Source organism: Ambystoma mexicanum, chromosome 1p, assembly GCF_040938575.1.
Source record: "Ambystoma mexicanum isolate Mex_15411 chromosome 1p, UKY_AmexF1_1, whole genome shotgun sequence".
Lineage (NCBI taxonomy): Eukaryota > Metazoa > Chordata > Amphibia > Caudata > Ambystomatidae > Ambystoma > Ambystoma mexicanum.
In genome coordinates this window covers 600,480,967-600,505,175 of record NC_090921.1, presented here as the reverse complement: position 1 = coordinate 600,505,175, position 24,209 = coordinate 600,480,967, and the positions used below count along the sequence as shown (strand labels likewise).

Below are 24,209 nucleotides of genomic sequence, written 5' to 3'. Positions count from 1 at the left end.
CCTGTACACTGTTACCCTGTAAGAAAGCTAGAAGAACATACATACAGTTCAAATTAAATCAATTCTCTACGCCTGAACGTTCGCAACATTGGCATAAGTTATGTACTTCCATTGTCAAGAATACTGGTCAGTTGTGTAGTTACGGATCAGCACGAAACGTTCAAACATCTAGTATTATACTGTTCTCATTTTGAGAAGGACAGACTCAATCTATTGGGCACTTATTAGCCGGAGGCTGAATTAGCGCGATAATCTTTTTGGGAAAGATGTATAAGGGGAGAAAGCACCCGACTACTTTTGGCACCAACTAAATTACTGTATAAAATTGAAGATTCTTTGATTTGTTAAAATATTCAATGAAGTCAAAGATTGTGTTTTTATTGGAATTGTTTGGCTAAAAGCAAAACGCAAGTCTACACAAAAGGTATTGTATGTTACGACAAGCTGTACTATAGTAAATTGAAAGGTGAATGTCTTTGTAAATGTGTCTTTGTAAATGAGATGAACATCTGTTTCTCACAGAGCAGAATGTATTGATTTGATGCTGCAGCAGCTTTAGGGGTGATCTGTTTGTGATTAGGAAGAAGTGGTCTGGTTGGTTCCTCTTATGCTATGATTTCTTTTACACAAAATGACGTTCACACTTCTTGGTGGTTTACGTTATATTAATTGTTTTTGAATGGTTTTTCTTAAGAAATGTTTTAATTTGCTTTTTTACTTGAGATTGTTTTAGGAATTACAAATGGTTTATCTTATTGTGTTTTAATGTTATTTTGATAAGAATTTGTAAAGGTTTCTTTTGTAAACGAATACAAATAAAAAAATAGAAGCACAATTTGATAGCTAAGTAAAATTATAGTTAGCAGAATACAAGTCCTAAAATAAATCGTGAACGAATTCAAATATCTAATCAGAAGTGGAGTCACAGAATGTGAATGTATATACAGTGAATTATGCCAATTTAATTCAGTTGGCCTTTACTAATGAAAGGAAGTGCACAGGTGAAATGAGCATTTGCTTTGCAAAAAATGAATCAGACACATAAAAAAACCTTCTAAACAGAAGAATCTATTCCGAAACTTTTCCTGCACAGTACAATAAAAAGATGGGTTATTAAGGGTACCACAACAACACATCAGTCAGCAAAAAAAGTCAGAGTACCAGTCAGAGTACCTAATATACCAGCAACAAATATAAGGTACTACAAGTTATCTAAAGGTGAGGCCCAAAGTGCTTTCTGATTTAAGATCAACTTTCCAATTCAAAAACACAAGCAGGATGTGTGTTAAAATGGATTTGGAACCAGGGGTTCTAATCTGAGTTATTGATACTTCGGTCTAGACAAACTATCAAGGTAACAAAGACCGAGCAGTAAGGGACCTCAGAAGATATAACTGTGGTGTAGTAGTACAGTTAACCACACAGAGCACTAAAGTCAAGCAACACAAAAGTTAAAAAATGTACCAATTAGTCACACACAGCGATCCCATAGTGATATCACCTACACATTACACTAAACAGTAAAAACAGTTCACATTAAAGAAACGGGGGAAAAATTGCACTTAAGGGAAAAGCCACAAATAAAATACTGAACTGTATTATAAGCATAAGGTCCTAATAGCCTAAACAGTCCTTCCCTAACTGGTATGATGACCTAGTGTCTCAAAAGAGTCTGTTCCAAGTAATGTGACGAACCGCAGGCCTTTGTTCCTCCTCCCCAAGGGGAACCCTCCCCCCCCCCCCTTTGAGGCTAGGGAGGTGAGCCGATCTCGGCTGTGGGCAAGTGGGACCTCACTGAGAGAGACTACCCCCTAGAGGAGAAGGACTCCTGTTCCTGTACGAAACTCACTAAACTCTACCATTGTGCCCTATATGGGACTATCAGGTATGAAGAATACTGCAAGCACCAAAGATGTGGCTGAAGGTAAAACTGAAATAAGAAGGCGGCTATCTCTCTTTAATAGAAGAAACACATAATGGAGACGAGGAGAGCACGCTGAGAGAAGACGCTGTGGGAAATGAGCGTAAGCAGCAGAAGCCCCTTACAAGGTTATGCCAGGAGGATGCAGAACCAAAGAGCCTGCGGCTTTCAAAGGAGTCCTGAGCAGCATAGTTCAGCGTGAGAGGTCTTGTGTTACCAGGAAGTAGGAACCGGGCGATAAATTAAACAGTGCCCAGGTGGTGGCATTTCCACAACAAATCCATGGTGGGCAGACTGCCCGTCTCAAGACGCCAAAACCACCCAATACGGGAGTCAAAGGCGCTCTGCTACCCAATCATACACGGTCGCCACGAGAAAGCAGATTGAGTGTGAGACCCCGAGACTCTAAGATAAGCCGACCGAAGGCAGATCGAAAGCATCCCACACAGAAGTAACAGGAAGAAAGGGGATACCAGGAGGCAGCTGGGGCATAATCACACCAGAGAACCGTGTCCCAGTAAATTGACAAAGTACTAAAATCAGAGACCTTAACGGTTAACTGTATTAATGTAATCAGGAGGATAACAAATAAGGTCCAAAGAGAAGTTAGAGGAGTGGGCACGAAGAGAAACTTGTCCCAGTGAAATATATGAGAAATTACAGATAGAAGCCTTAAAGTGGAAAGGGGACAGGCTAGTCCCAAGAGTTACCAATAAACCTGAGAAAGCAAGTGCTTGGAAGGGGGATACAACCCCAGGAAAAGGAGGAGGTAAAGACATAAAGGAGAAGTCTAGAATCACTAGAGTTAAAAGAATATTTACCCCTAAATCAGTAATAAGAAATGGTACCAATTCTTGTGGAAAACGTAACCAAAAGGGGGTCCATGCCTAAATGCATCGTAAAGGGACTCAAGATCTGGTCAAGAGTGGAAAGACTATTTGATGATATACCCAAGAAGAGAATTATCGCGTGAAAAGACATTCACATACCAGAATACAGAACAGAGGAGAGGTTCTACCAATCTAAATTAAGTTAGTTAACATAGTGGTAGGGTCAGGTAGGAGTTGCATTTAGACAGAGCACACATTTCAGTTCAGGCTTCCAGACGACGGACAAGCACCTAAGTGATTTATATAGGTAGGGAAAACCATCTAGCAATAGAGAAAGTTAGGCATTATTATTAATTGAATAAATCAAACTCCTATTGTCCTCCGAGTGTCCACCTTCTTCCGACCCACCAGTGTTTATTAGAGGGCAGGAAGTCTTAAAATACCCTTCCTCCACCCACCAAAAACTACCTTTGGCAAAGCCAATGGGTGACTACAGTTCTAGAATAAAAACTTTGAAGTTTGAGGGTAAGGAAAAAAAGATGCTGGGGTACTCTCCCATTCCCGCCATACTAGGATAGGCAAAGGCAAGGTAGGGAATGAACCTTACGCCTGTACCATCTCTGTGGCGGGGGGGTGAAAGGTGTGCAAGCTTCGACCCCAAACTCCAATCTGAGTGACCACTCCTAGCATTCTTAGAATCTCTGGGACTACTTTCTGCCATTGGTCAAGTTGCCACGGATGCAGGGGGTCAGTTCAGACTAGAAGGTAGTTCCATGTACTAATGGGACAGTTCCAAAGTTCTTCCAGCAGGATGGCACAAGCACTTGGGGAGAGCAGCTAGGCAGTCACATGAAAAGGAGAATCCCAGGACAGAGACTTGAAGTAGCAAAGCTCACTCCGATAAAGGGGCAGCAGGTGCGACACATGACAGCAAGGAAGACTACGCTCCAGGAAGGCCGCCCTCTTTGTTCTGGAGTGTAGCAGCAGCAGGACAGGACTTCAGCCATGAGTCATCGATGCAGAGTCACAAGCTCCAGCTCAGCGCAGTGACAGCCCCAGGGGCACCTTAGAAGATGCTCGACAGCCCACAGGGCAGTCCTAGGGCATTTCAGACTGCTTCTGGAGGTGGGCATCCCGAACAGCAATCAAGACGGATTAGTCCCACTAGTGCAAAGTTCGAAGCACCACCAACTACCTTCTAGAATAGCAGCAAGGGAGGCAAGGCTTTACTGGTCATCCTCGGCAGTAGTTTTTCACTTCTTCAGTATGGGCGCCTATTCTTCAAGGTCATGGCCCCGGTGGTTGATCTGAGAAATGGCTACAGGGCTCCTCCTTATTGGGGCTGCCCCACCCTACCAACAGTAAGGATCTGCACCATTCAAACAGGTAAGGGCTGTCCAATCGGCCTTAAACCCCACATATGGCAAGCAACAGACATCCCCTGTTTGCAAAGGAGATTGGGACTAGACGGTCCAATCCCCCACATCAGAGACACACTTCGATAGTAAATCCAAGCTGAATATCACAAAAAGGGAAGGTCTTATATGGAATATCCTGACAACAGAAAGCAGGAATAATATGGCCAAAGGACAGGGGGAAAACCACATGGCACAAGAATTTTGATTAAGTTACTTAAATGGCATTATGCAGTAGAAAATAATCGTGCACACAAGTGCATAAAAAAGGGAAAAAAATATAAACATCCGGCTGCCACCAGCACACACTAGGCACATCAAAAAGGTAACAACTGTTATTATAGTGAAGTTCTGCAAGTGCACTATGCAGTCCTTTTTCTTTTCCCTAAGGTGAGGTTTAATACAATAGAAGAATGTTGGGCACAGGACCACCGCATTGGTAGCCATATAGGCGTACCAGCGGCCACAAAACAAGCAAGGGAAGAAAAGCAAGAAGTCTTTACTTACCTCCAAGAGGTACATGGTTTGAACCATAGGAAATATCTGGGGGTTCCATTGATGTAAAAGCAAAGGAAATTGCAAAAAAAAAAATTAAAATAAATGTGTGTTGAAATACGTACCTGGGATGCCAGGCAGGTATAGACAAGTGTATATATTATATCCAGTGTCCACAAGTGGTGAAGTGGAACATACTTTGAAAAATAACTTTAAAAAAATCTGCAGTTTGTGACAGGATAAATTGATACAAGCAAATATCCTAGAAATGTGGGATTTTTATTAAAGATCGTATGATTGATAATGTTTTGCTTCCAGGTGGGAATACTTACATGGCTCCATTTGTGTATACTGTATCGCCCCCATCCACATACTGCACTTGTGCAGGGTACACATGCTGCACTGTTTGCACCTAAAAAGAGAAATTTTAAAAACGTTTCTCAAGGCTGATTAAGGGTTAAAAACGATCTTAATCTAAAATAAACTGCATGTATTAAAAATGTATTCATGGGAGGGATTCTTTACAGTTAACGATCAGTGAAGAAATTCATTTTCTAGAATGCTTGGTATCTATAGTAAATTCATCACTAAACCAAAATTCTGTAATATTAAAAAAATAGATTTATTTAGATAAGGATACAGACTGCTTACTGAGAGTCCATGGTCCTATTACTATCGACAAGTAGTCAAAGAGAATTAACAGCCCATACATAGAAAACAACTTCATAAAGATGGGGCTTACAAAAGAAAGAAATATGGTTACAGGAGAATTCCTTGAGGGCAGAAGAAGCCTTCAAGAAGATGGGCTAAGTAGAGTAACTAGCTAAGCTTACTACTTAAGCTTTTGAAATCTACTGCTAATGACATACCATGATACTTTCCCTCAGATGTTTATACATAGTAGTGAATGATGGGCTGAGTTCTCCCAAGTTTGATCCAGTGAGGGGAAAAAAAACGTGCATTTAGGACTAAATCCTTGTCAAATCAGGCAGCATGCGTCGGATGTGCAAGTAGGTTCTAAATATACACTTGCTTCTCCCTGCAATTACGATGACCGTGCACGCCCAAATTGTATTGTTACAGGGAAGACATCACTTTGTTAAAAATGGCAAATAAAATAGGCTGTGTGAAATTGGGTCCATGAAACTGCTATTTGAAAACATCAGCAAAATGTATAAATTGAAGAAACTAAGTAAAAATGAATACAATATCATAGCACACAATGTAAAGCTAGAGCGGAACCGACAGTACGATTAAGATTACATTGAACTTATGTCCAAGTCCAATCACCAAATTCAGCATGCAACTGTTCTGGTCACATACCCACGCAAAACATTTTGTACATGGGTGCTTCCAAAAAAACTGAAAATTGCGCTATTTGGTCCACATCTCAAAAATATCAGCATCAAATTGAGATTGTTGTTGCACACCTTGATCTTAGGATGAAGTATAGTACATGCTGTAAAGGTTTTGAAAAGCAAACTAAAACCATTGAGTTGTTTTAAAGTGAACGTATCTATTTCCAGAATAAGCACAAGTGTCAAACCGATTTATTTTTTTTAAATGCTGCAAAATGCATGGTCATCTGCAACCCCACTTGCATTTAGCCATGTGCTGCAGGATCTGATGGATAAAATACTGAGACAAGAAAATAAATCCACAGAAAAACCTGCATCCCCAACCCAGATGCAGACAACCCTATTTAGTGCACAACTGGAGTCCGAGGAACAAAGTAAACTTGTATACTTTATGCTAAATGAACATTCCACAAACCGCACAGCTGCAGCATGCAACACAACATTCATTCATCTGCACTAGGGTCGAGGGGCAAAAATTAAATTAAAACCATTATTCAAAAGGAACTTTCTGGGTAAACGCACACGATTGGCTGCACACATCAGATTGTAGGGCAAACCTATATGCACAGTAAAGTTGGAGGAACAAAACGACAAACATTCAGCGAAATTAAAACTATTCTAAGAAATGCATACAATCGGTATCACCCAGCACAAAGTTGTCAACATAACTCGCATACTAATCACAGAATACTCTTTAAAACAAAACAGATTGGCGTGGTAAAAAATGTTTGCTTTAATAAAACTTTAAATCTTATCGTTGGCATTCACATCGTGTATAGGTGGGAACAAAAACAAACCAACATTGGAGAAACCATAACTCACTGTCCCAAATTTAGGTTTATCACATAGGCATATCTTTACAATGCACTCCAAGTACAAACACAGGTAGCAAATACACAACATAATGAAAAGATCACACACTTACCATTTAAATAAATACTAATGAATAATACAAACTTAAAATTACCTGAAATCATACGCTCACAATAACACCAGGCATTAAGTAGTTTGCATCCTTACGAGCTGTTCTTCATACAGGCCAGTGCTATTTAACACAAGAGAATGTTCTGGAGAGAAAAGCTTGCATTTCAGCCAATTTGCATACCCACAATGTATTGCTCCATGTGGCTTTGAAGTGGAGGTGAACTTCAGTGAGGACTTCTGGGTGGTGGTGTGAAGTGTGCAACTTAGCTGAACAGATTTACTCTACAGTCACATTTCAGGTCAAATGGATTTTTTTAAAGCTTTTATAATCCCTTCATAGCTTTGCTGATGTTTGATATTAAATAGAATAGATTGTTGGGAAATTGGAAAAGTTCGAACTTCGCTCACCATACCACAGACTGTGTGGTGGACAAGTCATCGTCATTTGTCACTTTCGCAAATTGCTACAAATATTACAATATGTATGGTAATGGGATAAGCGCAATATTTAGGTTACTTTGTGTTTTTTTGTGTAGCGGCGTTACATTTGTAGATTTGCCTGCACGCAGAAACATAACGATGAAACAGTGTCACATGGATGGCCCCTCCCCACTAAGGTGAAGCAGGCGATCAATATGTGCACGTGGAGTATGAATGGCAGTCAGAGGAAATCATAATAGGCATAAAATGCACATATAATGGTATACATGCATGGGAAGTATTTTCCGAATTTAGTAAAAGATCAGAAATATGTGAGGTATGGTTGCTCTGTGTGTCACGGGTCTTTGTAATGTGGATTAATTAGAAGGGTGTTTTCGCAATCGTGGCAAAGGCTTGCAAAGGGCAGTCAGGGAACAGGTTTTGTAAGTTGGTCAACGGGGTGGCTGCAGTCAGTTTGGAGATGGCTCAAGTGCTGGAGGGCGAAGGGAAGATATGATTTCTGGTAAAACGGGAGAGCTCATTGTTGCAAGGGATAGGCATTTGTGAAACTCGCTTGGTTGTTTGGAACAGGTGGCTTCTCCCAGGGCACTTGTGGAGATCAGTAGTAATACTTTTCAGGATAGACATTGTGTTGTCAGAGTGGGCAGAACGCGTGTGAATAGGAAATGTCGGTAGTCATAAAAAAGATTTTTTTTAAAAGGACAATGGACAGGTATGGGCAATGTGGTTAGCAAACACGAATAGGTCAAAAAGGAATCTACGTGTCTCTCGTCTTCATGTGCTTAGGTATTTTTAGAGTAGGTCCATGTGCGTCACTAATAGGAATTCTGTTATTTAACCAAGAGGCAAGGCTGTCACCAAATATAGAGAGGTTTTGGGAAGGGGTGTGTTGGAAGTGTAAACCTTGCGATTATAGGTTTTAAGGGGATTGTGTTGGGTCTGTGTCTCTTTACTGGGCAACAAACCAATCATGTTTGGGGGATGCCTTTGTAACGGTATCTGGGGGAGTGTAATAACTGTTGCAAACTGTATATAATGTGTGTTTTTTGTGTGGTTCAGGGAGACCAGGGTTAGTGTGACTGTTGGATGTCATCTCAGCCTCCTCCTGGCCGTCTGTACAATAAAATTGCTTTACGGAGAAAATGCGCACTTACTAATTCTAGGTGGGCCTAATTTGGGTAAAGGGGCAGAGCTTAAGGTCCATGCCTACAATATAAATACTTTTTCCCCCCCCGTGAAAAAATAGTTAAGAGACATCGAAGATGAAACAAATCAACACAGCAAAACAAAAACTAAATTTGTGAAATTTGACAAGTAGTGTATGCAACCCAACCTTAACTGAGTCCCCCACCATTGATGTTCATACCCAATGTCAATGGTAATGTCAGAGAGGTCATCAGAAACGGTGGCACTCTCAGATAAGGTTAGGTCGCTTCCAACACTTGCCGAATTCTATGGGATTTGTTGCAGAGTTATTTTAAACCAACCTGTCTCTTAACTAACGCATGTTCACTTATTTTCAAGTGTTTCGTCATGCTGTGTCTCACACCCAACTGTAATAGTAAAAGACATTGGCCCATTTGTTACCATGGCGGACCAGGGAGCTTTTGGGCATCGCCTGCAGCCAAAAAGACGATGTCCCGCTGGCCATGGCCTTTGGCTATGCCCAGTGGCCACTTTCAAAATGTGTGTAAAAGTGTAAACATTCATTTTGTATTCGCTCTTTCATTCCCACAAGTATTTCCCACTGGACATTCTCGCAAGAACCCTTGTGTGGTTCTTGCGAGGATTTATCTGGCAACACAACTTGTTTTGGTACTCGTGCAAATACCCAAAACAACTAAGTGTCAACTAGGGGGGGGGGGGGGGGGGGAGTGTCAGCTTTTAATTTCCAAAATATCTCACTAGATGCATAAAAACGACTGGACAGTTACACCAAATCAACAAAAGGGACATCAGCACTGCTTTGTGCCAAACTGGTTTCCTATTTGGTCCAAAGCAGTCTTACAGTTTTTGCTCTGCTCCTGCTCAATGGATGCACGTTTTTGCCTATAGAAAAAACAATGCAAAAGGTAAAGCACAACCCCCTTTTTCATCAATTTGTAAATTTTAAACCGTTGAACAGTTTTGCACTGAAACATTCAATTTCGTGCGACCCAGGTTCGAAAGCCTCTTTGGCTAATTTCCAAGACATCTAACAAGTCAAAGGCCATTAGCAATAGAATTTTGGCAGAGTCAATGGTCATATGTTTCACCTTAACTATGGGGTGATGCCCGTCGCTCTACAATATACCCAGACACAGAGGGAGACGGTTGCCTGTCTGCCACAGCATCTATGTTCACCCCAGGTGTTAACAATTTAGAGTGTTGCTCATGACGACACTGGACTGCACTGCTCCGATTCGGCGTAGAAGAGGGAGTCTAGATGGCCTGGGGAGAGACATCTGTGAATATGCCCACATCAGCACGCCCTGGTTGATCCAGGAACCTTCATGCACTGCCGCCTACCACCATTTTCAGGTATGTTCCTGAACGTTTTAAATTAAAGGAAAGTGTGTGCAAGTGGGTGTAATGCTGCAGTGCTCGTCACTACAAGTGTGCGTTTGTTTTCGTCTTATTTGAGATAACGTCATTCAAAACAATATGGGTAAAGCCAACATAAGTTTTCTTATACGGTAAAAGTTACATACACTGACACAGCCAGAATGGACATGTTTTCCAAGGGTGGTAGTAGGATTACAGTCAAAGCAAAACTACTTTTACAAGGCAGAACAGGGATGGCACAGCGAGCATGAACAAGTTAATAGTGGCAGGGTGCAAAATCTGCAATTGCCACTAGCTACTGGCTAGTGATTTGTCTCCGTGAGTAAGAAATGGATTTAAGATTAAATTATTTAGCAAATAACATGCCAATAACATAAAAGTAACAAGAGGCATATAAGCTCAGCTTCAGATAAACAGATTAACATATTAGAATAATATCAGGTCAGTTTGATCAACAGTGATCAAGCTAAAAACACATAGGGCAGGGCATTTCCCAACAGGACACTACAGCAAGAAGGGTCAGGAACCTTTCTTCTTGGAATTAATCAGCCGCACATATACAGAAACGGTCCCCAGATCTTAGTGAACTTGTCCTGGTCACCTTTGAGTTTGTAACTTTATCAATATACGAGAGGGTCATTTACAATCTCCTCCACCCAGCCATCTATGCAAAAGGAATGTGCAGATATCCCAGCATGCAAAATCACTCAACTATCATGCAGCCATGCAGCAGTCAGGCCTTATTCGCATACGACAGATCCTCAGACAGTCATCACTAAGGCGCAACAGGGAAGCTTTTTTAGGTATTGTTTGCCCAAGCACCAAGTCCAGCCAGCTTATCTGAGACTTCTCCCCAAAAGGTCCTCAGTCTTGCCACAGAACCAGAGCAGAGGGCTCAGGGTCCCCTTTGCCAGTTTGCATTTCCAGCATTAATCGCTTTCTAAGAGGCATCTCTTAAACATTTGATCCAGAGTGCAGTACGTTATGAAGAGTAATTTAGTCCGAGAGGACCTCAAACCCAAATCCATACTCGGCAGGAGAAAATTCCCACAGCAGCTTTCCCAAAAGCCAGGGTTCACCAACTTGTTAAATCTCCCCGGGCCAAATATGTGTTAGATCCATATCACCCCTACGAGCAGACAAGTAATCTATACAAAGTGGCTCCCGGATGGGTGGCACGCTCTCATAGCTCCAGGTGCGACCACGCCACACTTCGGGTAGACTCTGGCTGGGAGTGAGAAATGGCATGCTGAGTAGAAGTATAGAATGAAGGTGTCGAGTGACTGTTTATGGCTGGCTAGTACCTTGCAGCTTGAATTCTTTCCCCATGATAGTGGCATTACTGGCACATTCAATAATGGGAGAGCTACAGGAGGGGCAGCAGATCTGGGGAGGGTCCAAACACCTACGATATGACAGATTATAATTTTCTCAATTGCATTCTCTGAGGGAATATAGAGATGGGTAGCTGCAGATATCTATGCAATTGTCCGTTATCAAGAGAGTAAAAAGGGCTGATTAATCATCCTTCAGTTAAATCTACTAGTTTGGTATACTCAGGCTGTGGCACCCTATGAGGCAGCCGGTTTTAGTTTCTAGGAACGGTTTAAATACCTAACCTTTCTATCCTCAACAGCATGTTTATATTAAACTTTCCTGTACATCTACCCATTTAGTGGTGGGTGGTGGCAAGGGCTTTAACCAGGACCTTCCTCTCTCGCCTCCATGTTTGGGGGTTTGTGGTAACCTCTCTGTAGTCCTTTCTGTTTGAGGTGGGTTTGGGTGTTTATGGTATCTCCTTAAACTATTAGAAAAGGGGTTGCCAGACAATTAGGCATGTGTAGTTTGCATCTACCAAATCAATCAGTTTGTAGAGTTAGTGGTGGCACAATTTCTCCTACTTGCACACCCGCGTGCTGTTGGTTCATAGCAAACTGTGGTTCTTTCTCCTGCAGATGGGACCGGGAGTCAGAATAAACTGCATAACCCAAGGCTAATGGGAATCTGCTCCAATACATTTTATTTTTTATTTAAAGTGCATTAGTTTGACAAGGAACTTTTCACCCAACAAAAGCAATACAGTACATAAAAAATGAATAATTCCTTGTTTCGTCCCTATTCTCACTATATAATAAAAACATCCTTAAAGTAAACATGTACCCTAACTAGTTCCATAGAATCAATTAGAAGTACATCAGACTAAGTAAAGTCAATATTTACTTCCAATTCTAGTTTTCCATGATAATACAGCATTCATTTAATACATACAAAGATAACAATAAAAACAAAGTATACACACCTATCTACAGCCAATAGCACCATCTGGAGAACAAATCCTTTAACAAACAGAGCAGCAAGTCTCCAACCGTTAGACTTCTGGATTAAAATATGAAAAGTTACCTTCATGGTGATCAGGTTCTCTTAGTCCAGGCTCTCCCTCCTTCACAGCTGGTTGGGAACACCTGCACCCGCAGGCGGGCCGGAATAAACTGGCTGTCATTTTAAGACAATTAAAAGGTGTAGGGCCTATGTCACACGTGTGTCCCTCTGTGCACCGGGCCCACACCATACCCCTATGTCACCAACGTTCCACACCCAGTTCCTGAGGTTCCGCCAATGGCAGCAGAATTTAAGTATATGCTTACTATAGGGGTTGGGTGGGTGGGTGTTGTGAAGGAGGGAGAGAGTGGATTAACAGAACCTGAATTACCACGAACGAAGGTAATTTTAAATTTCTCTTTCGTCCTGGCTCTCCCTCCTTCCCAAAAAAAAGCCTTAAAATAAGTAAGGGTGGAGGAGACCCTATGTACAGAATTCAAGCAAACAAGTTGCAGAGCACCTCTACGCAGAATTTAGCATAATTACTAGAGGATGGATTCATAGTGTAGTGCTTGCAAAAGGCAAGAGGGGTAGCCCAGGTAGCACCTCTACAGAGTTCTACAATGGGAACATGCCTAGTAAAGGCTACAGATGATGCCTTGTCTCTTATGGAATGAGCCTGAAGTCTCCACGAGTCGCGAGCCCTTTCATATTAAAAGCCTTGGAGATACAGCAGACAACCCATCTGGCAATGGACGCTTAAGCTGCTTTATTACCAGGAGAGAGACCACCATAAATAATGAAGAGCTGGTCTGCTTTCCCGAATGGTTTGGTACTCCCTACATAAATGTTGGAGTTCTTACAAAGTCTAAATTATGTAAGGTCTCATCGGCTGTGGAAGCATGAAGAAAAACGATGAAAATATGAAACGACCTTTGGAAGAAAAGAGGATGAAGACTTATCCTTATGTAATACAATATAAGGTTCCTTTGAGGAGAGAGCTTGGAGTATTCTGATCCTTCTAGCCGAAGTAATGGCTACTAAAAAAAGCAGTTTTCCAAGTTAGAAGTTTTAAATTGCATGATGCCATAGGCTTGAATGGTTTTTGCATTAGAGCTGACAAAACTATGTTAAGGTCTAACTGAGGAGAAGGTTCATGAATAGGGGGAACGTAAACGTAGAAGGCCCTCAACGGGGCAACAAATGGATTTGTTGGAGAGAAGGACTTCTGCTCTTTTTATGTAAGCTCCAATAGCCGATCGGTAATGATTTCAAGTGTCTACTTTGAGACCTGTGGAAACTAGATGAGACATGAAGGACATGCCATTATCAATAGAAGCCTCTAGAGGATTAAGGTCACGGCCTTGGGCCCAGTGACAGAACCGTAACCTTTTGCTAGGATATTGCTTCTTTGTAGAAGCTTTTCTGGAAGCTGCCATGATTGTTAGATTTTGTTCTGACAAATGTAAGTGGGAGAAGGCGAATTTTGCAGGAACCAGGCCTTCAAGTTCAGCAATTGCGGGGAGGAATGAAGAAGCTGCCCTTTCTGTTGAGTCAATAGATCCCTTGATGATGGGCGATCTAATTTGGAAGGCCCCACTACCTCCAGGTCTGGAAACCAAATCTGGCAAGGCCACCAAAACTGAGCTACAAGAATCATTGTTAGATTCTGTGACATCTTACATTTGAGCAAGGTTTTGTGGGTCAATGGGAGAGGTGGAAAAGCGTAAAGTACTAGGTTCGACCAATCCAGGTGTAGAGCATCTCCCAGGCACTGAAGACCCTGACCCTGCTTTGACACAAACTGAGGACATAAGAGTGCTGTGCTAGTTGGCAAATAGGTGATATGGATGGCCCTACGCCTGAAATATTGCCTATGCCACCTAAAGTTTCAGCTACCACTTATGCAGAGCAGACTCAGCGGCTTTGTCTACTAGTACATTCTGCTTTCCCTGCAGATGGGACAGCACAAAGAAAATGTGATTCTGAATGGCCCAATACCAAATCTTCTCTTCGAGGAGACACAGGGGAAGGGAATGAGTACCCGCTCTGCTTGTTGACATAGAACATTGCAGTGGTATTGTCCATTTCCTGGAGGACGTGGTTTGAACGATTTAAAGTTTTGGGGACAGGGTTGTTTCACTGAAATGGAGCTACAAGTTTTAGCAGCAGTGACACGGACTTTACATTTTTGAAGGAACTTATCAGTGGAGGGATCAAAAAGTATTTTGCTGTCAAAAGGAAGGTTGAGAACTTTCTCTTAAATATCCTGGTGTAGAGAAGAGGCTGATAAATGCATGTCGCATGGAGACTGCATTAGTGACTGCTCTTGCTGTTGTATTAGTGAGGTCCTTAACAACTTAAAGCTATTGGATAGCTGACTACCTTCTGAAATCCAAAAGGAAAACTCATCAGCGGCTTCCTGATGGAGCAGATCAGGTTCTTCCAATTAAGGATATTAAATCCAGCTAAAAATGTAGCAGTGGATTCCAAAATGGCAGCCGGCAGAGGAGGATGCGTCTAGGTGTCTCCCCGGCGGGCCGCATCCTTTAGCATCTCAATTAAGCTTTTCCGGCGAATCCAAGCCCTGACTTCATGTGAGCGAAGAGCTCTGTAAGCAGAGGAACAGTGGCAGGAATCCACTAAGAAAGTGGAAAACGAAAGATGGAATCGGAAGCCTCCAAAACCACCTGGCGCCAGCGAGAAAGCTACCGGAGCAGGGAGGGGAGCACCCCATACCACGGGGCACATAGAAAAAGCTGTACTACGGTCAGAAGTGCTCCACGTGGCAACAAAGCACATGCAGAGGGGCGAACCAGCACGCAGCCAACAAGAGCATATGGTGGTTCAGGACCCCAGAGGGCCTGGTAACTCGAGCCGGTCCAAGCCACAGAAGAGTCATCTGAACAGAGAAAAAAAATGTAAATGAATAACCAATCGTTAAGAATAAAAGGGATGGACAGCAAAATGTAACACCCCATAAAAGGAGGGAGTCGTAGCACAGCAAGATTCCGACCCGCCTAGTAGGCGGATAAATAGGAACTGGGTGTGGAATGTTGGTGGCGTAGGGGTAAGGTGTGGGCCCGGCACGTGGATGGACGCATGGATGACGTAGGCCCTACACCTTCAATTTTGTGACAGCTATCTTTTGCAGCCAGCTTTTTCCCAGCCCGCCAGGACGAAAGAAATCTTGCCATACTCAGCCACACAAACAGAGAACCTACAGGTATTGTAAAGAGGGAAAAATGCAAGACTATTTTCCATCTTTTATTGGAATGCCAATTTTTAACTCCTCGTCGTTTAATATACCGTGTCCATCTTGCACAGGATTTTAATGTTCTCCAGCATGGGGTCTGGCATGGATTCACATGCTCATGAATATTCCCCGTCAGGCTGGGAATCCTCGGTAAAGAAAAAAATCAGTATCAGTTTCGTTTCTGATCTGACTTTCTTAGTAGTTACCAATCACTGATCTCTGGGTCATACTGCCCCCAGCCAATGACTGCCCTCTCCCTAAGCCCCTCCCCTGGCAGCCATCCTCAGATTTTTACTCAGATTTTTACCGCACGCTCAAGTAATGGGTGTTTATCTGTACCTCCTAGAGCATTGTTTCGCTCTTTTAACATTTAGACTTGACTGGTGGCAGTGGTATCTACTCTAAAATTTCGACCGCGATTATATTAGATAAAGTGGTACTGTTCTTGGCTATTATATTAGCCTCAAACATAAACCCGCTTGACCAAATCGTCTTTCTTTTGGCTCCGGTTGGGTTTAATCGCCATTTCTTTTTGTTAAAGTCCTTCTTGTGTTTTACTTTGCGCGGCAAACTAGGTTCGCATTCTAAGTTCACTGTCTTTTGTCTAGCTCCCTTGCTAGATTTCCTGCCTGATGACAAAAGGGCGGAGGCCCTAGAAATTCTGCAGGAGGGCGAGGTGGCGTCGGATCACACCATTACGGTGGCAACGGACATTGCCGATACTAGATTTCGCCAACTGGGCAACAGAGTTTACCTCCGACGACAAGGATGGTTCAAGGCGACAGACTTTCGCCAGGACGTCCAGACCAGAGTGTTGGACATGCCGTTCGACGGCAACAACCTCTTTGGTAAGGCGGTGGATGAGTCTCTACAGGCCATCAAGACCAACTCGGAGACGGCCCGGGCCCTTGGGGTGCTTCAGCAGCGACGGCCCTTTTGGAGCTCTGGAGGCAGACAGGGTGCCTCCAAAGGATCCAGCGGTGGCTCCTCCACCTACCTTCAGGCGGCCCGCTCCTCTACCCAGGAGGCCTACAGAGGTCGCGGCCAACAAGGGGGTTCCCACCGTCGTCGCCAAGGAGGCCAAGGCGGCAAGGCCGCCTCCAAGCAAGACTGACCCGGCCATGTTGTCGGGCCCCCACCGAAGCACCCCGGTGGGAGGCCGGCTGACTAAATTCGTCTGCGTGTGGGAGTCCATCTCCACTGACCGTTGGGTGTTGGACACCCTGGCCAACGGGCACTCGCTGGAATTCCAAAAGTGCCCTCGCATTCCTCCCGTGGCCAGGAAGGAAAATCACGTCCCTCAACTGCTGTTGGAGGTAAGGGCGATGATGGACACAGCATATTAACGACGAGGAGTTAAAAATTGGCATTCCAATAAAAGATGGAAAATTTTTTCGATTTTTCCTCTTCTTTACAATACCTGTAGGTTCTCTGTTTGCATTTAATCCCTTACCTAGCCTGCAGAATTTTTTTAGGAAATAGAGTCACAACCACAAAAAGTGGGAGCACCAGTATGAACTAGGGAATCTATAGAAATAATGAGGTAATAAACCAAGAGGCCTTGCATCTAAAGATTCCAGAGTACAATTGATATCTGCGCACCTCTTGGAAAGTATTAATCCAATCTTACTCCCACAAATTGTTTCTCCCCTCCCCGGAAATCCTGCACTAGTACAAGGGTTATATCATAATGTGCCATATATTCTACACACTTGGAGACCCCGTTATTAAAGGGTATGCTGAATTATTTATCCATCACATAAGCAATTTTCCCCAGCATAATCAAGTTCTTACACATAACACCAACGTCAATTGAAAGTAGGTAGACCCGATCATACCTCATCACTGAAGCCGGCACTCCCGTTGGAAGCTTCAACACTCCTCCAAAAAGACCCCTCAAGCCTTACCCAATTGGCGTTTGGATTAATTAAAAAAAAAAACTTTTTAAAAAAAAGACAGTTTCAGCTCTGTATCTTGGTCACCTGGCCTAAGCCCTGCCCACCTGGTACCTTCCTGGTTGCCGCTCTTTTTCCCTGCTTAAGGAGCCCTCCACCCTCTTTTCCTTTGCAGATGGGGAGCAGGTGCAAGTTGATCTACCTGGTCTAAGCACTGCCCACCTTAGCCCTGCCTCTTCCATACTGCTCTTGACTCTTAGATCAAGGGCGTCTCTCACCCAGGCATCCAAAGCGAAGGGCAGACGAAGAAAAGAGAAATTTCTGTTTGGACCTGTACGGACCAGGTGGATCCAGGGCTATGCAGAGCATGAGAATCTAAGCAGATACAAGCACCAGAAATATGATTACGCTGAGTAATGTATCCCTTCTGGAGCTTGTGGATCTGTTTAGATCACATGCTCTGCATAGATTAGTTAGTAGTATCTGGAGAAGGAGGTTGGAAGTTAGAAGGTACAGTAGCAAAGATGTTTAGGACCTCTTGTCCCACCTGTGAATCTGCCTTACAGTGTGCATCAATGCAGCAATGCTGTGTGAATGTATGGATGGAACATGGAGCAGCTTTGCAAATGGCGTCTAGAGGGACGTTTGCAATGAAAGCTAAGGTAGCTCCTGTACCCTTGGTAGAGTGAGAGCCCTGGGGGTGAAAGGTAAGACTTTCTTGGATAGGGAATAGCACAGCTGTATGCATTAAACAACCCATCTGGAGATGGCGTTCTTAGATATGTGATCACTCTCTCTTCCAGGTGCTAATGGAAGCAAAGAGTTGGTCTGTTTTCCTTAGGGGATTCGTTTTTTTGACATAGTACAAGACCGTTCTCCGTACATCAAGTGTATGTAGGCTTCTTTCTGCCTAGTTAGATCGATTTTTAAAGAAGGTAGGAAGTTCTATGGATTGATTAACATGGAACTTTGAAATGAAATTAAGTGATAACCTAGGATGCGTTCAAAGGACAACCTAGTCCTTGTGTATTAAGAAAGGGTCTTATACGGACAAAGCCTGTAGCTCACTGACTCATCTTATAGGAGGTGATAGCTACTAGGAATTCAGTTATGTAAGCAAAATGTTTTAGGCTGTCCTTGTGCATGGGCTCAAAGGGTGGACCTATGAGCTTGGAGAGCACAACATTAAGTTCCTTAAATGACTGGAACTTTCCACCAGGACATCTTGTTTTGTGCAGTGGTGTAAGCTTACAGGCCACCAGATGCACTTTGATTGAATTGAATACTAGGCCAGAGTCTAATAGGCTAAAGCATGTAATGTAAAATGTTGGCTGGGGAACATTTGTTGGGTTTAGGGTTTGTGACATGCACCAGATCACAATCGCTTCCACTTATTGAAATAGAAGTGTCTTCTGTTGGGTTTTCGTGCCTCCTTTAGAATATCCATATAACTTTGTGGAAGATTCAAGTGGCCAAATTCTCAGACTTCAGGAGGCAGGCTGCCAAGTTCTTAGATTGAGGGCGTGGGTGGAGGGATGCTCCCTTGGGTTGTGTTCACATGATGTAATGGCACGAGAGCTTGTTTGGGTTACACATCGCCATTGAGCAGATGTGGAAATCAATGTTGTCTCGCCCATAAAAGAGGAACCAGAATTAGAGTTACTTGTTCCTGGTGTATCTTGTGCAGCACTTTGCTCAGGAGTGGCGTTGAGGGCGTGGGGGGGGGGGGGGCATAAGCAAATGTCCCTGACCAGTTAATCCACAGGGCGTTCCCCCTTGGAGCCTGGTTGGGGAAACCTGGACGCAAAGTCTGGGCATTGTGCATCAACCACTAGATCGTCCCTACTGACCGCTTGCCTGAGACCATTGTTTTGCTAACCACTCCTGCATTGGGCGAAGGTACGTGTTTTGAACCAAGTAAATGCATGATGCCATCATCCCGAGCAAGTGCATTGCTTTGCATACAGTGATCTGTTGACCGACTTTGTAATCAAGTACTTGCAACAGCATGTTTTGTTCTCTTGTTTGAGGGGTTAGCCAGCTCCCTCTTTGTTTTTCGACTAGCCCCTAGAAGAACAAGTTAATTTCTTACCTGGTAACGTTCTTTCGATGGGATGGTCCGACGACATATTCCATATCTATGACAGGTAATGTCCACAGCTGTGCTGCTTCGGAAAATCTTTGGTGTCTGCGTCGATGCGCCGTCCCCGAGGACCTCCTCCGACCGCCAACGTCACCCGATGTGATAAGTAGGACGCACAACGCCCATAGCCTCAGTTATAGTTTTTTCCCAGAACGTGTGCCACCAGTTTTCTGCCAGTCAGACACACAAGGCCTTGCGGAACGCAAGCTGCAGTCGCAAAAGAAATTCTGCAGCGGGGGAAGGCAGGGAGGGAGCGATATGGAATAAGTCGTCGGACCATCCCATCGAAAGAACGTTACCAGGTAAGAAAGTAACTTGTTCTTCGAGGGGATTGGGTCCTCCGACGTATTCCATATCTATGACAGACTCCCAAAGCAGTACCAAGCAAGGAGGTGGGAAAGAATTTAGAATACAAATTTAGCATACCCAATCAAATTGTGGAATAGAGAACTGCCTTGCCAAAGGCCAGATCCTGCCCTCTGATGGAATCGAGGGAGTAGTGACGTACAAAAGTATGTACTGAAGCCCAGGTGGCTGCATCACAGATGTGACGAATAGGAACTCCCCACTGCAGAGCAGTAGGCGCAGCCACTCCCCTGGTAGAATGGGCCTGCAAGCCAGCCGGAGGATCCTTACCCGCCAAGCAGTAACACTCGTAGATAGCTAAAATAATACAACGAGAAAGTCTGTTTCATCATAGCTTGTCCCAAACACTTTCCAACGTAACCAATGAAAAGTTGATCGTCCACTCTGACCCGGGACATGCGCGAAATATAAAAGCTCAACGCTCTCCTAGGATCAAGCCTATGGAGCCTCTCCTCTTCCTTACCAGGATGTGGAGGAGGATAGAACGCCGGAAGAACAACCTTCTGGCTCAAATGAAATTCCAAAACCACCTTCGGAAGAAAAGAAGGACGAACTCTAAGGACAACCCTGTCCTTGTGAAATACAGTGAAGGGTGGCTTAACTGAAAGTGCCTGTAACTCACTCACTCTGCGAGCGGAAGTAACCGCAACCAAAAACACAGTTTTCAGAGTTAACAGCCTCAAAGGGCAAGAATGTAAAGGCTCAAACGGAGCACCCATAAGAAACTTAAGAACAAGGTTTAAATCCCAACCCGGCACCAGAAAAGGTGACGGAGGGAACACATTAGTGAGCCCTTTCAAAAACTGCGAAATTAAAGAGATTTTAAAATAGGAACACTCTTCAGACGAGCGCTTAAATATGGACAGCGCCGCCAGGTAACCTTTAATGGTCCCCACTTGCAAGCCCCTGTGGGCCAAAGAAAGCAAAAAAGACAGAACCATGGGAATGTCACATTCAAAAGGATCCACATTCTGAACTCTGCACCAGTCGCAGAACTTTCTCAAACGGCAACGGTACAGTGACTTAGTTGCCGGCCGCCTGGCCGAGAGCAACACCTCCATCACGTCTTCAGGGAGGTCCCAATCCTTATACCTCAACCTTTCAGAAGCCAAGCGTGAAGATTGAGGGATCCGACCTCTGGATGGAGAACCCTTCCCGTGAGAGCAGATCGTCTCAGTAGGGAAGACGACGTGGAGGGCAGATGGACAAGTCGAGAAGGTCCGGGTACCACGTCCTTCGGGCCCACGCCGGAGCAATGAGGATCATCCGGGAACCTCCGTAACCTCTGCAGCACTTGTGGGATGACGGGGACAAGAGGAAACGCGTACAGCAGTGGGAATGACCACTCCACCACGAACGCGTCTCCTAAGGCTCCTTTTGGAGGAAATTCCCGCGAGCAAAACCTTTCGCACTTCCGGTTGACACTGGAGGCGAAGAGATCCACTTGAGGGGTCCCCCCAAGGGCGAAGATGTCCAGGAGAATCTCCTGAGCCCGCTCCTACTCGTGAGAGATCGAGCTCTGCCTGCTCAGAGCGTCCTCCGTCTCGTTGTCGTCTCCGGCCAGATGAACAGTCGAGATCGAAACTTCCTGCTGGATGGCCCAGAATTCGAACTGCATCGCCTCCCTGCACAACGGAAGTGACCCTGCCCGCCCCCTCTTTTTGTTGAGGTAGTGCATGGCCGCCGTGTTAGAATCAGGACACTTTCCGCGCAGTCGGCAGAAAAGCCTTCAGGGCTAGCCTGACGGCCCTCAGCTCCAACAGAATGATATGGAGTCTGGACTCCGGAGACCAACGACCGCTGACTGTCAACTCGTTGGCATGAGCTCCCCATCCCGTGAGGGATGCGTCCGTCACGATCGTCACCTCCGGCCAGGGCAGCCAAAATGGAGCTGGAGCTTGAGTGCCCACTGCAAAGATCTCATCCGCAGACGAGCCTCTAGCACCAGAAGAATGCAGGTTGCCATGAGGCCGAGCAGTCTCAAGAACTCGGACGCTGGGAGATCCTGGGCAAAATGAAACTTGTGCACCATCTGCTGAATGTGAAGAGCCCTCACCTGAGGAGGAAAACACTGCCCCAGGGATGTGTCGAGCACTGCTCCGATGTACTGGAGCCGCTGCGTTGGTGTCAAAAGGGACTTCTTTAAATTAAAGGGAGAAGCCCAGCCTGTGAAGGGAGTGGCAGGTGACGGACAGATGATCCAGGACTTGCTCAGGAGAGCTCCCCCTGATAAACCAATCGTCCAGGTAGGGGTAGAAGTGATTCCCCCCTTACCTGAGATGCGCTGCCACCACCACCATGAGCTTGGTGAAAACCCTCGGGCGGAGGTCAATCCGAACAGCAGAACCCGAAACTGAAAGTGCGAGTCGCCAACCGTGAACCTCAGGTACTTGTGCTTGGGATGGATCGGCACATGGAAGTAAGCATCCTTGCGGTCGAGAGACACCAACCAGTCCTGAAGTTGAAGGGCCTGGAGGACTTGAGAAAGTCACCATCTTGAACTTGTCCTTCCTGAGGAGTTTGTTCAAACCGCGCAAGTCCATGATGGGTCTCAATCCCCAGTCTTTCTTCGATATCAAAAAATAAGGGGAATACCATCCCTTGTTCATCTCCGCTACAGGCACCAGTTCTATGGTGCCTTTCTCCAGCAGGGCTTGAATTTCCTGCGCAAGGAGCGGATCCAGACTCTTCAAAGAGAGGCTCCTTGGTGGATTGTCGTGAGGCCTCTGCCGAAAAGGAAGACAGTAGCCGTGGGTTATGATCTCCAGAACCCACACATCCGAAGTAATGGCTTGCCAATCTACAAGATGCTGCGCCAGCCTTCCCCTAACCGGCGAACCATGGGACCTGGCCTCATGACTGAGTGGTAGCGGCTGCGGTGTTGCCTGAGGGCAAAGAGGCAACTGCCCGAGCGGCCTTGGCACCTCGAATACCTTTATTTCCACCTCTGGCACTCTTACGATGGCCTCTTTGACTGCTAGCTCCCCTCGCTTTACTGAAGGACGAGTAATAGCGAAAGGAACCTCCCCTCCATTGCTGTCCCCTAGGACGAAAAGGCAGAGGTTGGCGAACTGCAGCGCCCAACGACTTCGCTGCAGCTTTGGAGGTCTGCAACCTCTCAAGGCTCTCGTCAGCCTTGCTGCCAAAAAGGTGTTTACCGTCAAAGGGCATGTTGAGGAGCCGGGACTGCACATCAGGAGCGTACTTAGCCTTCCGCAACCGTGAAAACCTGCGCATTACGGTGCTCGTCGCCATGGACCGGCTAACACAATCCGCCAAGTTCAAACCCGACTGAACGGCCTCACACATGGTATCCTTGCCATCCTGAACCATAGCAAGGAAACCATCCCGTTCGTCCCCTTCGGGAATATGTTCAGCCGCTAATGCAACACAGTTCCACAGAGTGTGTGTGTGAAACGAGACAAGGCACATATGGAGTTGGCCGCCTGAAGCGCCATACCCCCCGAAGAAAACACTTTCTTCGCCCAGCCGTCAAAACGTTTGTCGTCCCTATCCGGAGGGATGGTAGGATACGACGCCTGCTTTGCCGGGGGCCGTAGCCGCCTGCACCACCAAACTCTCCGGAGTGGGGTGCCTAGACAAGTAGCAGGGGTCGCTACTGGCTGGACGGTATTTTCGCGACAAAGACTTGCCCACTGCCGGGAGACTCTCCGGAGCAGTCCAAGCCGCCGCCACCCTTCTCTGCAGAGCCATATGAAAAGGCAAAACCGGGTCAGTGGGTGGACCGAGATCAAGGATGTCCGTGAGATCATCCTGAACAAACTCCCCTGGGGGAGCTGACCAACTCAAGTACTCGGTGACCCGAGACATAAGGCGCCGATATGAAGATTCGGCATGAGTGACAGGCTCCGGCCTACAAAACTCCACCTCCGGAGAGGTGTCCAGTCCACTGGCATCATGCAGCGACTGCCGCAGGTCATCAAACTGGCTATGGCCCGAGATAAGGTCATCTGGAACCGTAACCGGAACCAAGCTGCCATCAGAGCCTTCATCACCCTCAGAAATGTACTCCAAGCGGGGAGAGGAAGACCTCTGGGGACCAAAGCAGTGCCTGACCTTAGCCAGAGCCTTTCTAGGAGCAAACCCCGTGCCACGGGGCCCCTCCGACACCACCGCCTCGAAAGGCGTTGAGGGCACCGAACTAGTCGGCGTCGACAGAAAAGGCGTCGAGCGAATCGGCTTTGATGTCAGCTGCAGCACCGCCAACACCGGCGGCGTCGACACAGGCCTCGAAGCCGGAGCTCCGAGCGGGTCTCTCGACGACCTAGGCGCCAACGACCC

General features: G+C 45.3%; 1 protein-coding gene across 3 annotated transcripts in view; it reads right to left on the bottom strand.

Annotated features, from left to right (window-relative positions):
- RFX2 (regulatory factor X2) overlaps positions 1 to 24,209 on the bottom strand; it is a 580,927-nt gene that overhangs the window by 448,092 nt on the left and 108,626 nt on the right. For all 3 annotated transcript variants that reach the window (XM_069649559.1, XM_069649558.1, XM_069649560.1), the window contains one exon: positions 4,994 to 5,073. In XM_069649559.1, the coding sequence (XP_069505660.1) occupies positions 4,994 to 5,073 (80 nt within the window). The remainder of the gene's footprint in view (positions 1 to 4,993; positions 5,074 to 24,209) is intronic.